Source organism: Stegastes partitus, unplaced genomic scaffold, assembly GCF_000690725.1.
Source record: "Stegastes partitus isolate 25-593 unplaced genomic scaffold, Stegastes_partitus-1.0.2 Scaffold2301, whole genome shotgun sequence".
Taxonomy (NCBI): Eukaryota; Metazoa; Chordata; class Actinopteri; family Pomacentridae; genus Stegastes; species Stegastes partitus.
This window is the reverse complement of record NW_007580032.1, coordinates 10,978-31,046: the sequence shown is the minus strand read 5'-3', so window position 1 is coordinate 31,046 and position 20,069 is coordinate 10,978. Positions and strand designations below refer to the sequence as shown.

Sequence of the window (20,069 nt, the reverse complement as noted above, 5' to 3'; positions counted from 1 at the left end):
AATTATCAGGAGGTACAGAACGAGCCACATTACCGCTTATCAGAGCTGCAGAGGGCAAGTTCCTAAAATAATGCCATGGCCAGTGCACAACTTGCACAGTCTTGCTCTGACAAACAGAAGTGCATTTATTTCTGACTTGGCTCAGGGGTAATCAACAGAGATCTGAGTTTCCGTGACAGCTCAAGCAGTGCAAAGAATATAGCCTGATGTAAATGTTTTAAGGGGTGCATCCCTTGTTTGTTCTTCAGCAAAAAATTGCAAGATTAAATTTAGCTAAACAACAAGAAACGAAGTCTAATGAAGAGTGGCAAACACTCTTTGGTCTGACGACATCAAGACAAATTTGTTCAACTTAGACAGTATCCAGCATGTTTGTCGTGAACCTGACAAGGACTACCACAATAAAAGCATAGTCCTGACAGTGAAGCACGGAGGTGGGAGCGTGATGATATCATGCATGTATAGATGGCATCATGAATGTCCTGTTTCATGGCCTGTGTCATGAGTTTATTTTTTAAAATAATTCTGTTAAACCACGGTTCAAAAGCAATGTCTGATTGTCATTGCTTAATTTAATGAATTTTTATTTATGATTACTTTTGTCAGATTCAAGTTATTTCTGTGACCATTGTGGGTTTTTCTTTCATTAACCGAGGGGTACCAACTATTTTGTCCACGTGTGTACCAAAATACTGGCTGGCAAGATGACCAAAATCAGACAAGAGCATCGAAAGAAGAATAAAGTCAAAATTCTGAAGTGGACAAGTATGTTATCTGACTGAAATCCAATAGAATATCGTTGGGGTATTGTAATGAGAGAGGTAGGGTAATATAACTCCTCCAGCAAAGAGGAGAAGAACCTCTCTCAAGGAAATGTTTACGATACTGTTTTCCACTATGCTGAGGAGGATTGAGTCTTCCAACAAAAGTAAAGGTGAACATACGAGCACTGAAAAAATGAAAGACTTCAGTCACAATAAAGAAAGCTGTTCTGACTTTCAGTGTGTTGCTTTCTGAGTGCGGGAAAGGTATTCTAAATCTTGACTGCTAGTTTTAAATTTTTAAAAGGAGTTATTAAGAGGTGATACAATTTTGAATCGTTTGACATTTAAATCATACTGGACTCACTTCTGTTGTGTACTGTATATCCTCTTATTGTTACATGAAAACCTCTTGTATGCATCTGTTACTATTAAGTCCATATGCAAGAAAAATTACATTGTCAATGTACTGCATTATGGAACACATTCCATGTTGCGCTCCAAAGATAGACTTATAAATAATAAATAATGTAAACACTGCAATACAATGAATATAAATCTAATACAGAACAGCGCAAATTGCTAAATAAGCCGCTTGCCTTAAATGCTGATAATGCTGGTTAGTTCCTGATTTTTGGCATCAAAACAATCTTATTTAATATTTATTGTCAGTGCAAGTTTTGGATGTATACAGCTGATGCGTGTGGTCTGCCTGTGTGTGTGTGCTACGTTCTGCACCACATGCTGAGGGATCTCATTGTTCTCTCACACACACTCACACACTAGACTGGGAATAATTTTGTTATTTTGTTTAGCTACTCAGTCTATTTTTTTTATTTTTATTTAATTTGCTTGTTTGTCAGTTTGTCTGTCAGTCTGTGTAGTAGAGGAGGTGTGTCTGTCAGGTATTAACACCTCATAAAATCATATATTTTTAATTCTTTCATTGAACTTACACCACCTTACCTGTTCAAACACTATTTCATGATTTTTTTGTTTGCTGGTACATAAAGAGAGTTAGGGAGGTGGACAAGCTAACACAACGTGAATACAGTCTGGATGTTGTTGAATGTGATGCTTTAAAAGCTTCCCTCTGCTTTTTCAGTTTTTGCTGAATCTCTTCTTAATTCTTCGTTCTTGATAATGAGTTGATCTCTTTTAAAATGTAATGAAGCAGCTCTCCTTCATCAGGGAAAATGAGAAACAAAAATAGCAAAATTGTTCCAGCAGTATGATGCGATCAACAGAATGCAAAAATAATGCAACATAATGTCGACACAGCATTTCCTGATATGTATTGTAGTTGTACCACTTGCTTATGGATACGGCAAAGTCATGGCATCTTTATTGTCTCTCTCTCTCTCACACACACACACACACACACACACGCACACACACACCAGTTACACCATGTTGCAATCCAGTTCAGTGGAGGTAGAGTGTGTCGGTGCCCCCCACCCACCACTAATCTGTTAAGACCCTTGCACTGCTGCTTGGTGCATGTGTGTTGCCACATGCCCCACATAGTTGGCATGGTTTTCACAGGCTGTGGCTCCAACATTTTAAATTCATTCTTTCTTTCTCCCTGCAGCAGCTCTCTCTTTGTTTTAACTTCTTTGCCTTGATGGTTTGTGCTCAGTGTTACAGTGAGTCACAGGCTCTGTGTGCAACATTCACTGGATGAAGCTCAAGCACCAGCATCTCAGACCAAAACAACCTCCTCCACACCTCCCCTGTGCCTTCACTTTCTTTCTTTACAACAAGAAAGGTTTTGTATATTAGAACCAACAAAAAGTAATCCAGTCACAACTATTAGCCCATGCGAGTAATGTAAAAGACATTATACAGAGTAACTCTCTCCTCCCGTCCTCTATCTTCTTTCTCTACTATGTCTTTCCACTCCATGCTTGTCTGCTTCCACGGTCCATTAAACTGCAGTGGATCTGTGCACATACTAGGTCTGCTCGTGGACAGACTGAACTGCACCTGCATGTGGAGCAGCGCAGATATGAGAGTGAAAGAAGCAGAGGAAAGCCTCAGAACAGCAGTAAAGACCGAACGACCTGTTTGACTAGATAGCAGCAGGAACAGACAATTTTGTTCTGTTTTTATTATTTAAGTAAGTCAATTATTTAATCTATAAAGATGTGCTGTGTACTAGTCAGTGTACAACACTCTAATAGCGTTGAAAAGGTTAGAGGTGACCATGTTTAGCCGTCAGACAATCAGCCCACAGCCAAGAAGACTGGGTCTCTCTTTAATAATCACTGGGTTTAGTCAGAAACTTAGTAATGCATCAGTTCAAATGCATCAAACTCAGTGATGCTACAGTTTCTAAAACATGTAACAAGATGTTAAAAAGACAAACAGATAAAAAATAGAATGTGACGACAGTATCAGAATGTAACATCAAATACTTAAGAAGGAAAACCAAATAAAAATAATACAGCCACTGTATATAATACAACCTGTGCATACAAACACTTAATTATATTAACCTAAGTGCACACATGACTGTAAGCATGTATGAGTGTTCAGATAATTTATGAATTTAGTACATCCCTCTACACGTACGAGGGACATTTGTCTATACATGTGTCTGTGATGATACACAGCTGTAAATTGTCGTGTCTCCTGATGACACAGGGCCAATAGATACCCTTTTTAACTGCCCTTTCGACATCAAATCATGGATGGCAGTGAATTTCCTACAGCTCAAGCAGGACAAAACTGAAGTTTGATTTATGCAATGGTATGTTAGACACCAAGTCTTTGTTTTTTCTGTGCATCGTTAATCATTCACAGCAACTCTTGTACAAGTACCTGCCTACAAGAACTAGAAGTGTGTAAATGGTACGAAACATTTATTCAGAAATGAAGAGTTTTGCTGTAAACATTTAGTATCTGATGACCCGATGTTAGGGACTATGTAGCTCATTGTTAACATCTCTCCACTGTAATGACTGCGTTCTGGATTTGTCCAATAAAACAGGTGGAAACAAAGCAGAGAGCAGGGTGAGAGCACAGTATAGATCTGAATCTGAAGGAGTACAGCATGTCCACCAGTTCAGACAAACCACCCAACCCTCCAATTAGGCCTCTCTCTATTTTTACCATTTTTTTCCTCTTTGAACTTCACATCTGTGCAGTAAAGATTTATTTTTCTCTCCATGAGTTCACTATTCTATGTCGCAGCTGCATGTATAGAGTTCTCTTTTCCTCTGTGTGGTTATGGTGGTTATTTTGAAAAAAAGACTGGGCTTCATTTGAGAATGTGCACTCGATTCTATGGTGAAATATTCTGTTTCTAGAGCAAAGCCTACACCCTGTTTTTTGTTTTCTATATTTTTCTCATCAGTATGAAGCTAAGAACGAAAGAAAAGAGGAGAAAGAGAGGGAGGGGGTCGAGGGTGCTGTTGGGAAGGAGGGATGGACATTGCTTGGAGCGAAGGTCATCTGCTGAACAATGACTTCTGCTTGACGTAATCATGCACACAGCACAAAAGAATGAGCAGCCGAGTCACACACAGCCCCCTGTCATAGTGTATGTGCATATTTGCATGCAGAGGAATTCTCCTTCACTGAATCCTCACTGAACTAAATGTGCGTAAAGGTATTTTATTGTTGGTAGGTCAGAGTAGCTGCCACTTTTATGAGGCCACAGATTTATTCTGAGATCAGTTTTCTTTGGTGGATATTTAGGTCAGCACATCTAACAGTATACAGCCATCCTCAGGCCAAATTCTGTTTATGGGTTGTAAGAAAAAAATGCAGCACAGAAACTAGTGCCAGGAGAGCTGGCCTATGTACCCAGCTTGTCAGAGCTTCAGAATCAACATCAAGACAGCCATTTCAACACAGACCCAAGCCAGTGGAGCTTCTGCATTTGTCTCAGGCAGGGCTGAGGACTACAAGACGGCCAGACATGATCTACGTTAGTCCATCAAAGAGGCCAAGCGACAGTACAGACTGAAGCTGAAGGGACACTGCACCACCGGAAACTCCCAACACATGTGGCAAGGCCTGCAACACATCACTGACTACCAACAGAGGAGCAGGGCGGTCCCATGCAGTCGTGATAGACTGTCAGATGAGCTGAATGAGTTCTACACTCACTTCGAGGCCCTCAACGTAGACCGACAGAGAGGCTGTGTCCGAGGTGAACCCACAGAACACATCACTCACTGTGTCAACGATGGAGGTGTATCAGGTAGTGAAGAGGATAAACCCACGGAAGGCAGCTGGGCCAGACAACATCCCCGGGCGTGCACTCAAAACCTGCTCATCAGAGCTGGCTGAAGCCTCCGTACCTCCCTGCTTCAAGCCCACCACTATCATGCCACTACTGAAGAAAAGCCGGAACAACTATCGGCCCGTTGACCTTACTCCAATTGTGATGATGTCGTCAAGACCCACATCCAGAGGACCAACCTGGACACCTTAGATCATCTGCAGTTTGACATCACCAGAACTGGTCTGCACTGCCATCCACATGGCACTGACAGACTTGGAGGGCAAGGGCACATACGTCAGAATGTTGCTTATCGACTACAGCTCAGCATTCAACACGGTCATTCTGCACAAATTCTGTGACAAGCTCTGACACCCGCCCTCTTCAACTGGGTGCAGAACTTTCTTACAGACTCCAGTCAGTCAGAGTCGGCAGCCGTGCATCCAGTACAAGAACTGTGAGCACTCTCTTACACATAAAAAAAAAAAGCCTTTGAGATGGCAAGGATAAGCATGAAACAACTGTCCAAGACAAAAAGTAGCTGAGAGCAAGAAACCAATTTATAAGATCATTGTTTTCTGAAATAACCTGAACTTAACTCAGTACCATATGTCTGTTGTTTTAGACGATGCTAAAGAATGTAATGCCCATTGATTTACATTCAGTTGCCGGAGTTTTGAGCTAATCCTAATCTTTACCCAAAACCTAAACCAAATGCTAAAAATGTAAGAATTTAGGTTTAGGGGACTTTCAAAAATCTTCATAATGTAAATGTGACTGTGTCTGATTAATGCCTCCCCAACATGAGCAGTGTAAGTACAAACACTCATCGTCACTCTTTACACACTACCAGAGCAGAAAATTAGTCCAGTGCAGTTAATCAAAGAGACCCCAAAGGGGACACACACAGACATACACACCCAGTGGGATCCATGCAATAATCTGCAATGGACTCATTTTCTGCTCTGGCTGAGAGGAATATACAAGGTCAACACGAGTGGTGTCAAGACTCTCCATGGCACATGGCTGCTGACACACCCGTCCTAATCATCAATGACTCTGATGGCAGCTGTGTCTTCTGATACTAACAGGACACAAACACATCAGTCTATGTTTATGAGTCAACAAGAAATTCACTCCTCACACTTGTGAGACTGTAAAGAAATCAGTAAAACATCAAGAAATCTTTATAGACTGTTGTATTTGACTGCTGTTTCTCTCAGCAGCTGTAGCTCCCTCTCTGCCTAACCAGCAGAAGTAAGATTTGAGAGTTGTGAAATAAGCAATGAGTAATTAGGGGGATTTACATGAGCATGAGATTACAATTAAGACCATTGGCAAGGTAAATACACAAAACATGTTACACACACACGTCTTCTGCTTTTGTACTGACAACAGTAGGTCCAGTACTAAATATAACTGTGACTAAAATGTTCGCTTAGACCTTTCTCAGTCCTTAAATAGCTGACTTTGATCTTGATGAAAAACATCACAATAATAATTTCCTTAAACAAGTGATAGTAGTGATTTTTGATAAGATCACTGTAATCGTAAGAAAATGCTGCTTTTAAAAGCATATGAATACACATTTTGTGCAGGATGGTTTCAATGGTGTCTGTAGAAAATGTTCATGGGGCGACCAGATGGGGCCACTAAAAATCAAAACCAAAAGATATACCTTCATTTCATGAATTTCATAGTTCTGTTGTAGTATAGAGGTTAGTTAAACTACATAAATACAAAACTTAGAGAATTACATACTGATATACTAGGCTTCCTAACTTTGCAGTTTGCGAAATAGATATTACTATCTCATGTGCATGGACTATAGGTGCAGCCCCCAAAAAATGTAAATATTGCACAAAAGTTTTCACGATTTAATTTATAAAGGTAAACCTTCATATATTCTATATTCATTACACTTAAATATTTCAAGGCTTTTTTATTACAATTTTGATGATTATGGCTCATAGAAATCAGGAATCCAGTATCTCAAATTATTAGAATATTTCCTCAGATGAATCCAACAAAAGATTTACAGTACAGAAAGGTCCAATTTCTGGTATTTTGACCTATAGCCTCAGTCCTTGGTTGGGCCTCCTTGACCACTAATTACTGCATCAGTGCAGCATGGCATGGAGGTGGTCACCCTGTGCCACTGCTCAGGTGTCATTGAAGCCCAGGTTGCTTTGATAGGGGTCTTCAGCTCGTCTGTATTTTCTGGTCCAGTGTTTCTCTTTTTCCTCTTGACAATGAACCATATGGGGTTCTATGGGATCCAGGTCAGGTGAGTCGGTCAGCTGATCAAACAGTAATGTCATGGTCAGAAAACCATTTGGTAACAGTTTGGCTCTGTGGGCAGGTGCTAAGTCCTGTTGGGAAAGGAAATCAGCATCTCCATAAAGCTTGTCAGCAGATGGAAGAAGGAAGTGCTCTAAAATCTCCAGGTAGACGGCTGCGCTGGTAAAACTGCGCAATTAAAAATTGAATAGTAATTTACTTAAACTTGAAATGAGATATTAAAAAAAAATGACATACTGGATTTCTGATATTCATAAAATATAAGCCATGATCATCAAAACTAAAACAAAAGAAGACTTGATACATTACACTTTACATGCAACAATGCATGAATGTTTACAAATTTGAATAAACTTACAAAATAAAATAACTTTTTAATACAGCACCGGTTTACCAGTTTAGTAACTGGGGACAATATTACAAATTGACATTACAGCCCCAACTGTAATGTTTGCACTATTCTCTTTGTTTGCACTGTTTCTTATATTTATATGTAAATTTTTTTCTGTCTCGTATATGTGTATCTCTGTCTAATGCTCCTATCAACAATGTTGTGAGATAAATAAAGGCATATCTTATCTTATCTTAATATTACTAACATGGCATCCTACCCAACTGAGCTAATCAACTATTACACAGAAAAAAGAGCCAGTTCAGAGGCCTGTACAAAGAATGTGAAACAGAAATATAATCTACACATGGAAATGCATACATACATAACTGTTTTATTTGCATCAAAGATGCTTCAAGATCAAATGTTGTATTAAAAAAAGTTAAATGCAGTTTCTTTTTTTGTAGCAATAATATGCATAATAATAACGTTTCACAGTTTGTAAAAGAGGATCTGTTTGGACCATCGTTGGATGTGGTCACCCTCTGGCCTTTCGCCTCATAACCACTTTACAGTTTTGGCGCCTGACTAAGACTACTTCTGGCTATGAACACAACGTCAACATCTGACCAATGTTTGCTTGAACAAAGCCGGGCTCAGCTGCTGCTGTCCATGAGCCACACTTTTATCTGGCTTTGCACTGTGCACAGGCCACACAGCTGACTAGCGGCTGCTACACGTTGCCAGTATTTCATCTGATGCTGCTTTCACATGCATTCGGACAACGACGTTGCATCCACTAAAATGTAGACTTTGAAATGAACAGTGAATGAACTTGACCAACTACTTACTGGCTACAGGATGGAAAATGAGATTTCAACTGCCCCCATTGGACAGCGCGTGTGGTGCAACAATGTGGTTGTACAGAAACTTTGTTGTACAGTACACAGTGTTATGGCATTATGTCATAGAATATCTTGTATGGACTTTGGGAAAATGTATATTCTAGATAAAAGGGCCAAAGGATCACGATAATCAATATGGATCATCAAGAGAACCCCTCCACTTTAGGTTTGTGATTCAACCTTTACAAAGCATTGAGCAAACAGCAGCAGATGTGTAGTCTGAGGAGAAACTCTTTTAGTATATGCACAGAGGACACAATACAGCATTGCTCCTGAACTGACCGTAAAGCATTTCACTAGCTGGTGCATTTCAGCTCCTACATATCAATTTATTATGAAGCATTTAGAGACAGAGGAACACAGATGATCGCATGTGTTAAGAAGCAGGGGAGCAGCTGGACCTAACATCACTGTCATTACCAACACACACACACACACACAAACACACACAAACACACACACACCTACACACACGACACTCCACCTCACAATGGTGCTTCCACATATGGCTCACTGCATCACAGCCTGGAGGGCTTCCCCAGAGTACACACAGCATGTCACAAGCACCCAAGCCACAGTCAGAGCTGAATTATTAACAATCTTATTATTTTACTAGTCCTACACACACACACACACACACACACACACGCACACACACAGACCCCTGCTTACTTTGTCACTGTTCCTTTGTTGTCCTTGCTCTTTTCCTTCTCTAGTTTTAGTCCAGCAGGACAATGTGGTGTGGAGTGAGGATTCAGGGTACATCCATACTAACACATTTTCATTTTAAAACATTGTTTTAAAACAGAAACATTGGTCGTCCAGGCGAGGGTTTTATTTTGAAATATTGAAATGTCTGGAAATGCATATTGCATGATCATTCGTGTACACTGGGCATGCATGTGTTGGTGTAAAGAGGAAGCAAAGGGCTGCTTGCTTAATCACAGAGAATACTACGGTGAGAAAACAGCAGTGGTGACAAGTCAGACCAGAGCTTCCGTTGCTTGGATGGCAACAAGGTGGAACTGTTGGAACAGCTGTTCGCACAGACAACAAGATCAGCAATGCTTTAAATTTTTCATCAATGTTCGATAAAACGCCAGTAGGAAAGGCGGATGTCTTTGTTTTCTATGAGAAAAAGTTTCATGCGATAGGGCTATTAGGAGTCCTGGAGTTTTCATACTAAAATGGGATAAGCAGTGTTTCTAAAGTCTCTATTTAAGGTTCCTAATGTGCTGAATTAGTGTGAACACTAGATGTAAAAGTAGCAAAAGGAGTCCTTCTAAAAAACAAAACTGTACTGATGTGAATTAACCTTAAAAAGATTAAAGTATTGGTTGAAACCAGACAAAATAGCTGAAATCGTCACGTCACAGCCACTGGCTTTTGTTTTTAAAATGAAACTTTTGTTTCTCTGGTTTCCTCTGTGTTGTAATTGAAATGAACCCCACTACAACAACTATTTCAAGAAAATGAAATCTACATGATGTAAGAAAATTAAACAACATAAAGTTTGTTGGCATAGAAAGTAAATTCAGTGAGAAAAACAACTATGTAGAGCAGTGTAGGTACACCATTAGATGTTATCTTTGTCTATGTTCATAAAACGTTGTCTTCTGAGTTGAGCATCTATTATTATTAGTATTTGCTCGTCTCCATCTTGCTGTTATCATCAATCCTTCTGAACGAACCACAACTAACTTATGGACTGCCCTCTTTTGATGTGCACAACAAAAGGTTCTGTTTCAAGGCTGAATTTGTCTCTCTCACTGCTTTAGTTTGATTGTTACATGTTTGTCCTGTAACTTGAACAGGCACCTGAGCCACTTACATTACCTGTAACACTTATAATTTACAGGAGTTTGGATTAAATACTGTCAGGTTAATTCTGGTAAAGGCTGCCGTAGTGAAAAAATACACAGCTAGTTTAAGTGGTTAGGACTAGTTACATATTTACAAAGTACCATTTCCTGTGCTCGAATAAATTATTATAATATCAATAAACTGAAAGCCTGTGAAGAGGACTTTATGTTATTAAAGAGATTCTTCACAGGTCTTTTCAATCCAAAGCAACTATTGTATTTATTAAGGGTGCCAAAAGAAGTAAGAAACAAAAGCCGTTGTAATCAGAACTTCCTTTTTCATGCTCCACTGTGGACGAATAAGTAACTATCCAATAAAATGCTCAAGTTAGGCTACAGTATGGTAAACAACAGCATCAGTTTATTTAGTGGCCTGTCAGTCTATAATTGTCCAGTGACTGAAATAAATAAGCAGTAGAATTAAAACTATCCAATAAATGAAGAAACAGATGGGAAAATGTACGAGCAGAACCACAAAAAGTAAGTTAAGGGCCACTGTGACTTACACTTAGTGTATGTTTGTATGACTAAAGTTGTTTCAGCTGCTTTAATAAAACACAGCAAAGTTATTTATTTATGTATAAAAGGCCCTTACCTGTTCAGTTGGCTACTACCCTCCTGTGGCAAACATTTACAGCTTTAACACTTTATATGTTTATTTCATACTCTCACAAATGCTCGTATCAGTCACATTAAAACTGACTCACACTTCAAATGAAAAAGGTCAATTCAGGGCAGGCTTAAGTGACATGGATGAAAAGTCTAGCATGATGAGATGTTTGTTTTTTTCAGTCAGTATAATCAATAAGGGCAGCACGGTGGCTCCGTGGTTAAGATCCCGGTTAGGACGCCTGGGATCTTTCTGTGTGGAGTTTGCATGTTCTCCCGGTGCAGCGTGGGTTCTCTTCGGGTTCTCCGGCTTCCTCCCACAGTCCAAAAGAATGCTGAGGTTAATTGGTGATTCTAAATTGTCCGTAGGTGTGAATGTGAGTGTGCTTGGTTGTTTGTCTCTAAGTGTAGGCTCCAGCCCCCCGTGACCCTAGTGAGGATTAAAAGATGTATAGATAATGGATGGATGGATGGATATAATCAGTAATTATTGACAGTATTTAAATGACCTATTATGAATAAAGGCCAGTTGAAAAAAAAAGCTTACTTTTCATTTAATTACTTAAGGATGAAGCTACTGTGCAGGAGGTTAAGGTTTAGAGTGGCTGGCTGAGACGGATGGAGGGCAAAGGGACTCTATTATCAAGCTGATATATGATAGGCCGTTATGAAGCAGAGAGAGAGCACACTTGGAGCTTCTTCACGGAACTGAACTTTATATTGTTTGTTTTCAATTTTCTTTTTTACCAAGAACCCCTTGCAAGACAGAAAATATTCTGGGGACCCCCTCATGTGAATGTCTTGGAATTTTTTGATTAAGCCTATTTTTAAAAAAAAATACTTTTATAGTCTTAGCTGTGTGAAACAACAACACAAGAGAAATGCATTTGAAAGGTATCAGGGAGGCTGACTACACCTTCAGAAAAAACTCTGTGATGTCCAGTATATAATATTATATATATAATATCAGCAAACCTTACCACACCGTGCAAAGAACAAGATGATCTTTTTAGGTTGACAGAAAACCACAGACATACCAGCAAAGATTGACAATAGCAGAAAGTGTGTATGTGTGTATGCTTGATACAAAGACATCCACAACAGCTAAAGTCAGGAACAATGACCATAAATGTCTGCATCTTTTGCTTCATGAGTTTCCTTGATATTTACAAAGTATAATCAGCTATATATTCTTTTTTTCTTTCATCCTCATTCAACTTCTATGAACTAATAGAAATAAATGCATCGAATAATATTTGTCTAAACAAATTGTTTTTCTTGTTTTCCCTCTTTCTCCTTCCTCCCTTACCTTGCCAAGGGGCTTGTTACTGCTCTCCCAGTTCCTCTTATCCAGAGAGGGGGGCACCTGGTACACATCCTGGACAGCTCCTGTACCCCCAGCCGGAGCTGCTCCCTGGCCTGGTCCCGGGCCTACCGAAGGGGGCACCTGATAGATGTCCTGCCCAGGCAGCTGGTATTGTCTTGGTCCCAGAGCTGGAGCCTTGCTAGGGGGTCCTGGCTGGGCCTGTGCAGGGGGTCCAGTTGGACCAGAGGGAACCTGGTATAGGCTTTGGGGGCTTGGTTTCGAGCCATGGGAGGGGGGCATCATGTAGACAGAGTCAGGGTTGGGCTGGGCAGGACCAGGGGTGGAGTAGGCTGGGTGCATGGACGTGTACTGCGCTGAGGGAAGGGGCTTGGTGGCAAACCCGGAGGAGGACGTAGCAATAGCAGCAGATGACAGAGCAAGTGCTGGTTTGGCGTAGGTGCTCTGAGTGGGGAGGGGTCGCTGCACCTGGGAGGTGGGACAGGAAACAAGTAGATCTGGCGTGGAAGCAATGGCCTGTTGCTGTTTACTGTCATACATGCCGACCAGAATCTTCAGACGATTGCCAGGGACGATGCCTTGGCGTCCGTGGAGTGAGCAGAGCCACCAGCCGTCCAGTCCCTGTGTGTCACGCTCCAACACTGTCATGATGTCACCTTTGCGGAAGGACAGTTCATCCGGGGACTCAGCCACGTTGTCATACAAGGCTTTGGCCAACACGTTCTGAAAAAGAACAGACAGGCATATGTAAATATATGGTACAGACTCAAAATGGTTTATGCTCCTACTGTTGTTAAATTAAGCTTTTACAAAACTTGGCCATAGAATGTTGTTACTGTGTAACTAAACAGAAATTTTTTAGGGTTTTTTTGTAACATGGCACATCCAAACCTTTTCTGATTGGCCAAGCTTGTAGGTAAGTTTTGAAAGGTGTGTGTACAGAGAAAGAAACAAACACTGAGTGGAGGCAGAAGATGAGATACAAACTGTGGTCTCTTGTGTCCTCAAGAGCTAAATAGTTCTACATTTTATCGTAGATCTTCCTCACCATCTTTAAAACTTTATTCAAATTTCTTAAAGCTGTGAGTAGCTTCTCTACTTCCTTTGTGCAATCTATAATGGGTTGATTTACTCCATCAAATGCACATGCAATAACAAAGCACATTTAAGTATTCTCCCTTTTTAAAGATATGTACTTTGCTACCTATCCAGTCTAAATAATAATAAATATTATAATTATATTGCACACATCACTGTCCATGCTGTTTCATGTGATTCAGCATACAGCCAATGAGAGGGCAAAGTACAAGGACTCTGAACTGCTGTTACTGTTTAATCACGGATAAAGTCTGGGATCCACTCTGGACAAACCAACATAATGGCATTCATTAAGTTGACAGTTCTAGCAAGTGTGAGTGAGTGCAGTTCATATTTCAAAGGAATCTGAACTGTTATTTTCCAATGCGTAGTGAACAGAATGGAGTTCACATCACATTGGAGTTGAGGTTTTGCGTCCAACCTCCTATTTTCTGCCCACATGGCAAAGCAAACACACTCACGCTACAGTCCAAAATCTATATTCTATAAGACGGCAACTGTTACATTTAGCAATATTCCAAGACACTTCTTCATCATAACAAAACTCCAATGTGGTTGAATATTACCAACACACACACACACACAGCCATCTGTGTGGAGAGCCAGCGTGCAAACAGAAACACCTCCCTCGGTCTCTGTGGAACTCTTTGAAACTAAACCAATATTTGTCGTCCACGTCTGACCTCGGCTCTCCTCCCTCCCTTGTGTGAGTCCCACCCCAGCTATCACAGACTGGTACAGCCTGTACTGGCTCCATGCCAGCTCCAGACACACACTCATGCACACCACCCTCAGCACAAAATACTGCCCATCTAAATGAGGCCATGTAATTAGCTTGGGGTTTATAGTTGGACCTTTCTTTTGCTAAACTGAAAGCCTGTTGATGGCGTAAGATTGGGCCTGTAAATGAGACAGCAAAAGACTCTAACTTACGCATTCATTTCATTGTATTATCAGGAAGAGGATTGTCTTGAAAGGAAAAAATACATTTAGACCCTCAAACGCTTTTTAAACTTTTTTCTTTGCACCCACTTTCCTAAAGGATAATGTGATAGGTGTGTCAAGTTTCCCTTCAGTTCTGATCTTGTGTCATGTCTGAAATTCAATATTCAGAATAATGTATGTGCTCAAATGCAAAGTATGTTCTTTCTTTCACTAGGGGTCTCTTAACAAGAACAAAAAACAAAAGAAGTTTGACACCAATCACCAATTAACCTCAGCATGTCTTTGGACTGTGGGAGGAAGCAGGAGAACCCGGAGAGAACCCACGCTGCACAGGGAGAACATGCAAACTCCACAGAGAAAGATCCCAAGCCCAGGTCGAGACGTGAACCGAGGATCTTCTCGCTGTGGAGTGACGGTGCTAACAACTTAGCTCAAAACAATCATACTAAAAATAATTACTGGTTTGCAACTAGGCCATCAACTTCTTCATTTTCCTTCTGTCCTCTCTGACGTATCATTCATGTTTCCCCGACTACAGTGGGTAAGGGGCACACAACTGATGGGTGGCAGATATTGAATGTACTATTACATCAAATATTATTAGAGATTTTGGGGTTTGGACACTATGAAAAACATTTATGAGTCCAAAAGTCAACAAAATATATAACAGCTCTCGGTTTCTTTATACTGTTTAATGGAGAAATGTTACAATATACTGAAAAATCTCAGACTATTACACCAGGAGGACTTTGTGACATGGAAACAAATTTGTCAAATTGCGTTCAATCAGTCTCAAAACCTGTGGACATCAATACTATGCATGTTGACATTATGAGCTAACAAAACAGCGTCTACAAGCAGAAAACCATCTTAATGAGAAAACATCACTGCTCTGTGTGCACCAATTATAAAGCCATGAGCACGGGACTGTGATGGGTGCTCGACGCAATCCCAGTGCAGAAATACTCTGTTACAAGTAAAAGTCCTGCATTCAAATTGTTATCAAAGTAAAAGTACAAAAGTATGAGCATGAATTTATTTTTTGACCTTTATTTAACCAGGAAGTCCCACTGAGATTAGAAATCTCTTTTACAAGGGAGACCTGGCCAAGCAGTCATAAAAAGTAAAAAAAAAAAAAAGAAAAAAAAAAAAAAAGAAAGAAAAAAAACTAATATAAAACAGATATCCATCCATCCATTATCTATACAACGCTTCAGTAGGGTCGCAGGGGGGCTGGAGTCTATCCCAGCCAACTTAGGGTGAAAGCAGGGGACACCCTGGACAGGTCACCAGTCTATCACAGGGCTACACTTAGAGACAGACAACCAAGCACACTCACATTCACACCTACGGACAATTTAGAATCACCAATTAACCTCAACATGTTTTTGGACCTTGTGGGAGGAAGCCGGAGAACCCGGAGAGAACCCACGCTGCACAGGGAGAACTTGCAAACTCCACACAGTAAGATCCCGGTGCACCCACCAGGACATGAACTGGCAGCCCATAAAACAGATATGTGATACACAAATGATTAATGAACAGTAAAACAATAAAGCAGATTGACAGCTATTCAAGGACAGTGGCCTCTCAAGAAAAACAGTGACATGCCTCTTTTACTGTATTCTTTATGATACTCTTAAATTCAGTGATGGATGTGAAGGAGTCTAGTTTTGGAGTTTTTTGAAGATGATTCTACCACCATGGTGCATGACAGGAGAACGCTGTTTTACCAAAAATCGGTTAAAATCTGGGGGACATTTAAAAGCAACCACTTTGAGGCACGCAGATGGTAACTACTAGAGCTGATAGTGAGAAGGGTGCTGAGGTATTCTGGGAGTTTGGTAGCAGAGCTTCATAGATGAACATATACCAGTGTTGTTGTCTATGAATGCTTAATGATTTCCACCCAAACAAATCATAAAGAATCCAGTGGTGAGTGAGAGATTTTGCATTTGAGATGAAACGTAGTGAAGCACGACACACTGAATCAAGGCTCTTTAAGGTGGAGGAGGCTGCGTGGTTGTACTCTGTACCACCATGATCAATCACAGATAGAACGGTGGTTTCCACAAGTTCTTTCTTTGCAGAGAATGTGAAGCATGTTTTAAGTCTAAAATAAAAAACAATCTTTAATTTGAGTCTCTTAAATAAATTAGAGATATGTGCATTAAATGAAAGCTTTTCATCAATTCATATTCCCAAGTACTTATAGGAGGACACCCTTTCAACCAATCGACCATCAGATGTAAAAATTCCTAGTGTGTCAAAGTTCTGTAAGCGACCCTTTGATAAAATCATAAACTTTGTTTTCTGGGCGTTTGAAGACAATTTTTGATCCCTTAAATGTAATGTAATAACTGAAATGCAGTCTGAAGTTCTTCTATTGCCTGTGATGCAGATGAAGAGGAAGCAGATGTATAGACGATTGTATCATCCACATACAAATGCAATTTGGCTTGAATGTCTTTACCTGAATCATTTATAAAAACTAGACGATAAGATAGGAGCCAAAGTGGAACCTTGGGTCACATCTTCAGTTAACTCAGGAAAATCTGATTTGTCGCTCTCTGTTTGGACACATTGAGTTCTACCTGTTAAGTAGTTGTTAAACCATTTAAGAGCCTTGGAACCAAAGCCAACATCTCTGAGTTTAGTGAGGTTAGTGAAAATACCAAAAGGAAAAGTACTAATTGTGCAGAATACTACATTTCAGATTAATGTGTGTGTGTGTGTGTGTGTGTGTGTGTGTATATATATATAAATTATTGATGAATTATTGTGTTCACCACTTTATTATTGCAGGGTTTGAAGGTATTTTCTTTTATTTCTCTTTTAGATTTTCACCCGTTTCTTTTCCCTTTTCATATTGATACTACCTGCTGTCCTTCTCTCTTTTCTCTTTCTTAATCTTCTTGTATCATACTTTTATCTTCCACTTTCATCTTAATCATTTGAATCAGTTTTACTAGTACAGTGATTGTATTGTATGTATTGTTATATTTTGAGTGTTTGCCTGCACTTTTTATACATGTCGTTTACCTTGTCTCTGTGTGTTGTAAAGCACTTGGTGAATTATGTTCTTAAAAAGTGCTCTGCAAATAGAGTTTATTTATTTATATAAGCTGATTTTAATATTTACTGTCAAGTAGTTAGTTTCATGTGTAACCACCACCTCAAGTAGACGACGTGTGTTGTCACTAGTGCCTTTCTGCCAGTTTGACACGGCTGGATGCAGAGACAGAAACAAATCATTGTCCCTTAGCTGCCTGACGCTCTGGAACACATTTATCATGGTAGAAAAACAGCTGAATAACGGCAGCGGAAAATACTGTTTTTGCTGACCTGCAGCGGTTTATCAATCTGCATCATCTCGTGGCAGTGAAGCAGATTGTGTGAGGACACTGTTACGTCACTCTTGGATGTGGTTACAGGTTTGGCTGCACACTCACAACTATACCCAACAACAACTGCATAATGTATCAGTTCAGCACTGACAATGCAAAGTGCTCACGCACAATAGTCACATTACAGTAGCTGAGATGTGTGGTTGGGAAAGCTATTTTAATTTTTTTTCATGATTAATCTACAGGAGAAGCCTTACTGATATAACATCATACCATCTGCTTTAAGGGTTCTTGGATTCAGCTATTATTTTACTTTACAAAACACATAATTTGTTGACATGCAGGCTCCAAATGTGCACTCACGATTCATTGAGAAATTGGTGATTCAACCAAAAGCAATGACCAATGAATGTTATTGCTGGTGATGTCTTCATGTGTGTATTTTGCAGAGTAGAAGAAGACTGGTGCACATTCACAATGGCCTGCTGTGACAAAGAACAACAGTGTGTAAATAGAAGCCATATTTCCTCTGCGTTGATTAAAGTACCGATCCTCAGGCTGGGTAAAGTGTATACAATGGGCTGCTTTTTAGTCGACTCGATATACCATGCAACATTACTTAATTATTTATATATACTCAGCATGTCTGTCTTTCTCTGTGTTGTTCTTCCCCGGGGTTTCTCTAGTATCAGAAAGTATGTACTGTATGTGCACACACTGCAGAGCCGTTGCCCACCAGCACTGTTTCTCGTGTGAGTGCTGACTCGATGATGAATGCACTTCTCTGTGCTCTCTGCTCCTTCTCTCACTACGTCTCCACAGAGAAATGAACACAGCTACTCAGGCCTGACTAAGGTCACTCTCATAACCCCCCCTCCCCCCTATGGAGCGTAATAATAAAATTACTTTTGGGAGGGAAAAAAGTGTCTGTAGGTGATAATAGTTGCATCTCATGGTAGTTGGGGAGCTTCATCAAATCTAGCTAGTAGACTGGCTATATTTCTTTCATAATGACAAAGTGCTGATAAGTCTCATTTGACATATTTTTGAAATGTGGCTGCTGAGCTCTCATGCTTCTCCTGAAAGTCCTGCACTAAGCTGCCTGAACTAATGGTAATGCAAGTTTTACACACTACTTAAAACAGCAACAGTTTACCTTTGAGAGAGAGAATGAGGGTTAATCCTGTCTCTTAGCTGTGCTGATTGTATTTATGAGTTTCTTGTTAATGTTCAGGTTAACCCTACGCAGCCGAAGCGTTCTTGATGAGCAGCTACAAGCAGCGATACTGAAGCGATCAGGCTGTCTTTAACAGGCACTGCTGCGGTTTGGGCAATGTTCTTGGACAACTGGAATTCGACTTCTTTACTAAAAGAGGAAAAGGGTTTAGCAGAAAAACAAACATATCTCACTGTGAATTATTTTAAAACAGTAATACAGAGTTGAGCAGAAATGTGAAGCTGACATGTGCCCTCCCTGGTGCTCAGCTCCTATAACAACTCTTGTTAAATACTTCAGAATAATTCCATTATAATATTCCATATTCCATTTTTTTTTTCCTAAATATTATGTTATAGATGCAGATTCAGCATTTTAATTATTTTCTCCCTGTTGACTGCTGCTAAACTGCTACAAATCAACAAATGTTCAAAGTAAACTGTACTGAGGTCAGTGTGGTGTCATGTCCTGTTGACATGTTTTCTGGATCCAGGATGTGCTTCTAGCAAATATACACTTGTAATCTGACCAACCCAAACAGGACATCAGCTCCTGAACGACAGTAAACGATCCAAGATGCACTGTATGTCTATTTAATCTAGCCTGGGACCTGACTACTATCAAATACTATTCACTCATAAAGTAGAATTACTGCTGCATGATTGTGTGCAACAGCTCAAATCACTAAGTATTCTTGGGTTTGTTGGGACCAGAGGGCTGTACTACGAAGCAACCTTGACATAGTCGGGCTTTCTTTGTGTAAGTCGGCTCAACAAAAACTAAAGCTCCAGCCACAGATAACAGGTATCAGAGGGATGTTATCAGCCTTCTTTGTTAACTCCGGCTTTCTGCTTCAGACTGTGAAGGTTCACGTATAAGGAGGCGTTTCATGCGTCTTGTGACTCTTGTTTCGCACAAAATGAAATGATGGTGTGCAGCTGCTTCAGTCAATACGTTGTTTAACCCTTAGAAGCCAATTTAAAAAAAGTTACACCGAGGTCCTTAAGGATAAAAATGCCCAATGTCAAAAATAATGACAGGCAAGCACTATATATCATTTTTTACATTTAATTACGTATCTTTTTTGATCTACAACAGTTCTGATCATAACAACTAATAAATACTTATTCATTTTCAGG

The 20,069-nt window shown here is 40.0% G+C and overlaps 1 protein-coding gene across 1 annotated transcript in view; it reads right to left on the bottom strand.

Annotated features, from left to right (window-relative positions):
* bcar1 (BCAR1 scaffold protein, Cas family member) overlaps positions 1 to 20,069 on the bottom strand; it is a 43,549-nt gene that overhangs the window by 12,624 nt on the left and 10,856 nt on the right. The window contains exon 2 of the mRNA XM_008304724.1: positions 12,310 to 13,047. Within this exon, the coding sequence (XP_008302946.1) occupies positions 12,310 to 13,047 (738 nt within the window). The remainder of the gene's footprint in view (positions 1 to 12,309; positions 13,048 to 20,069) is intronic.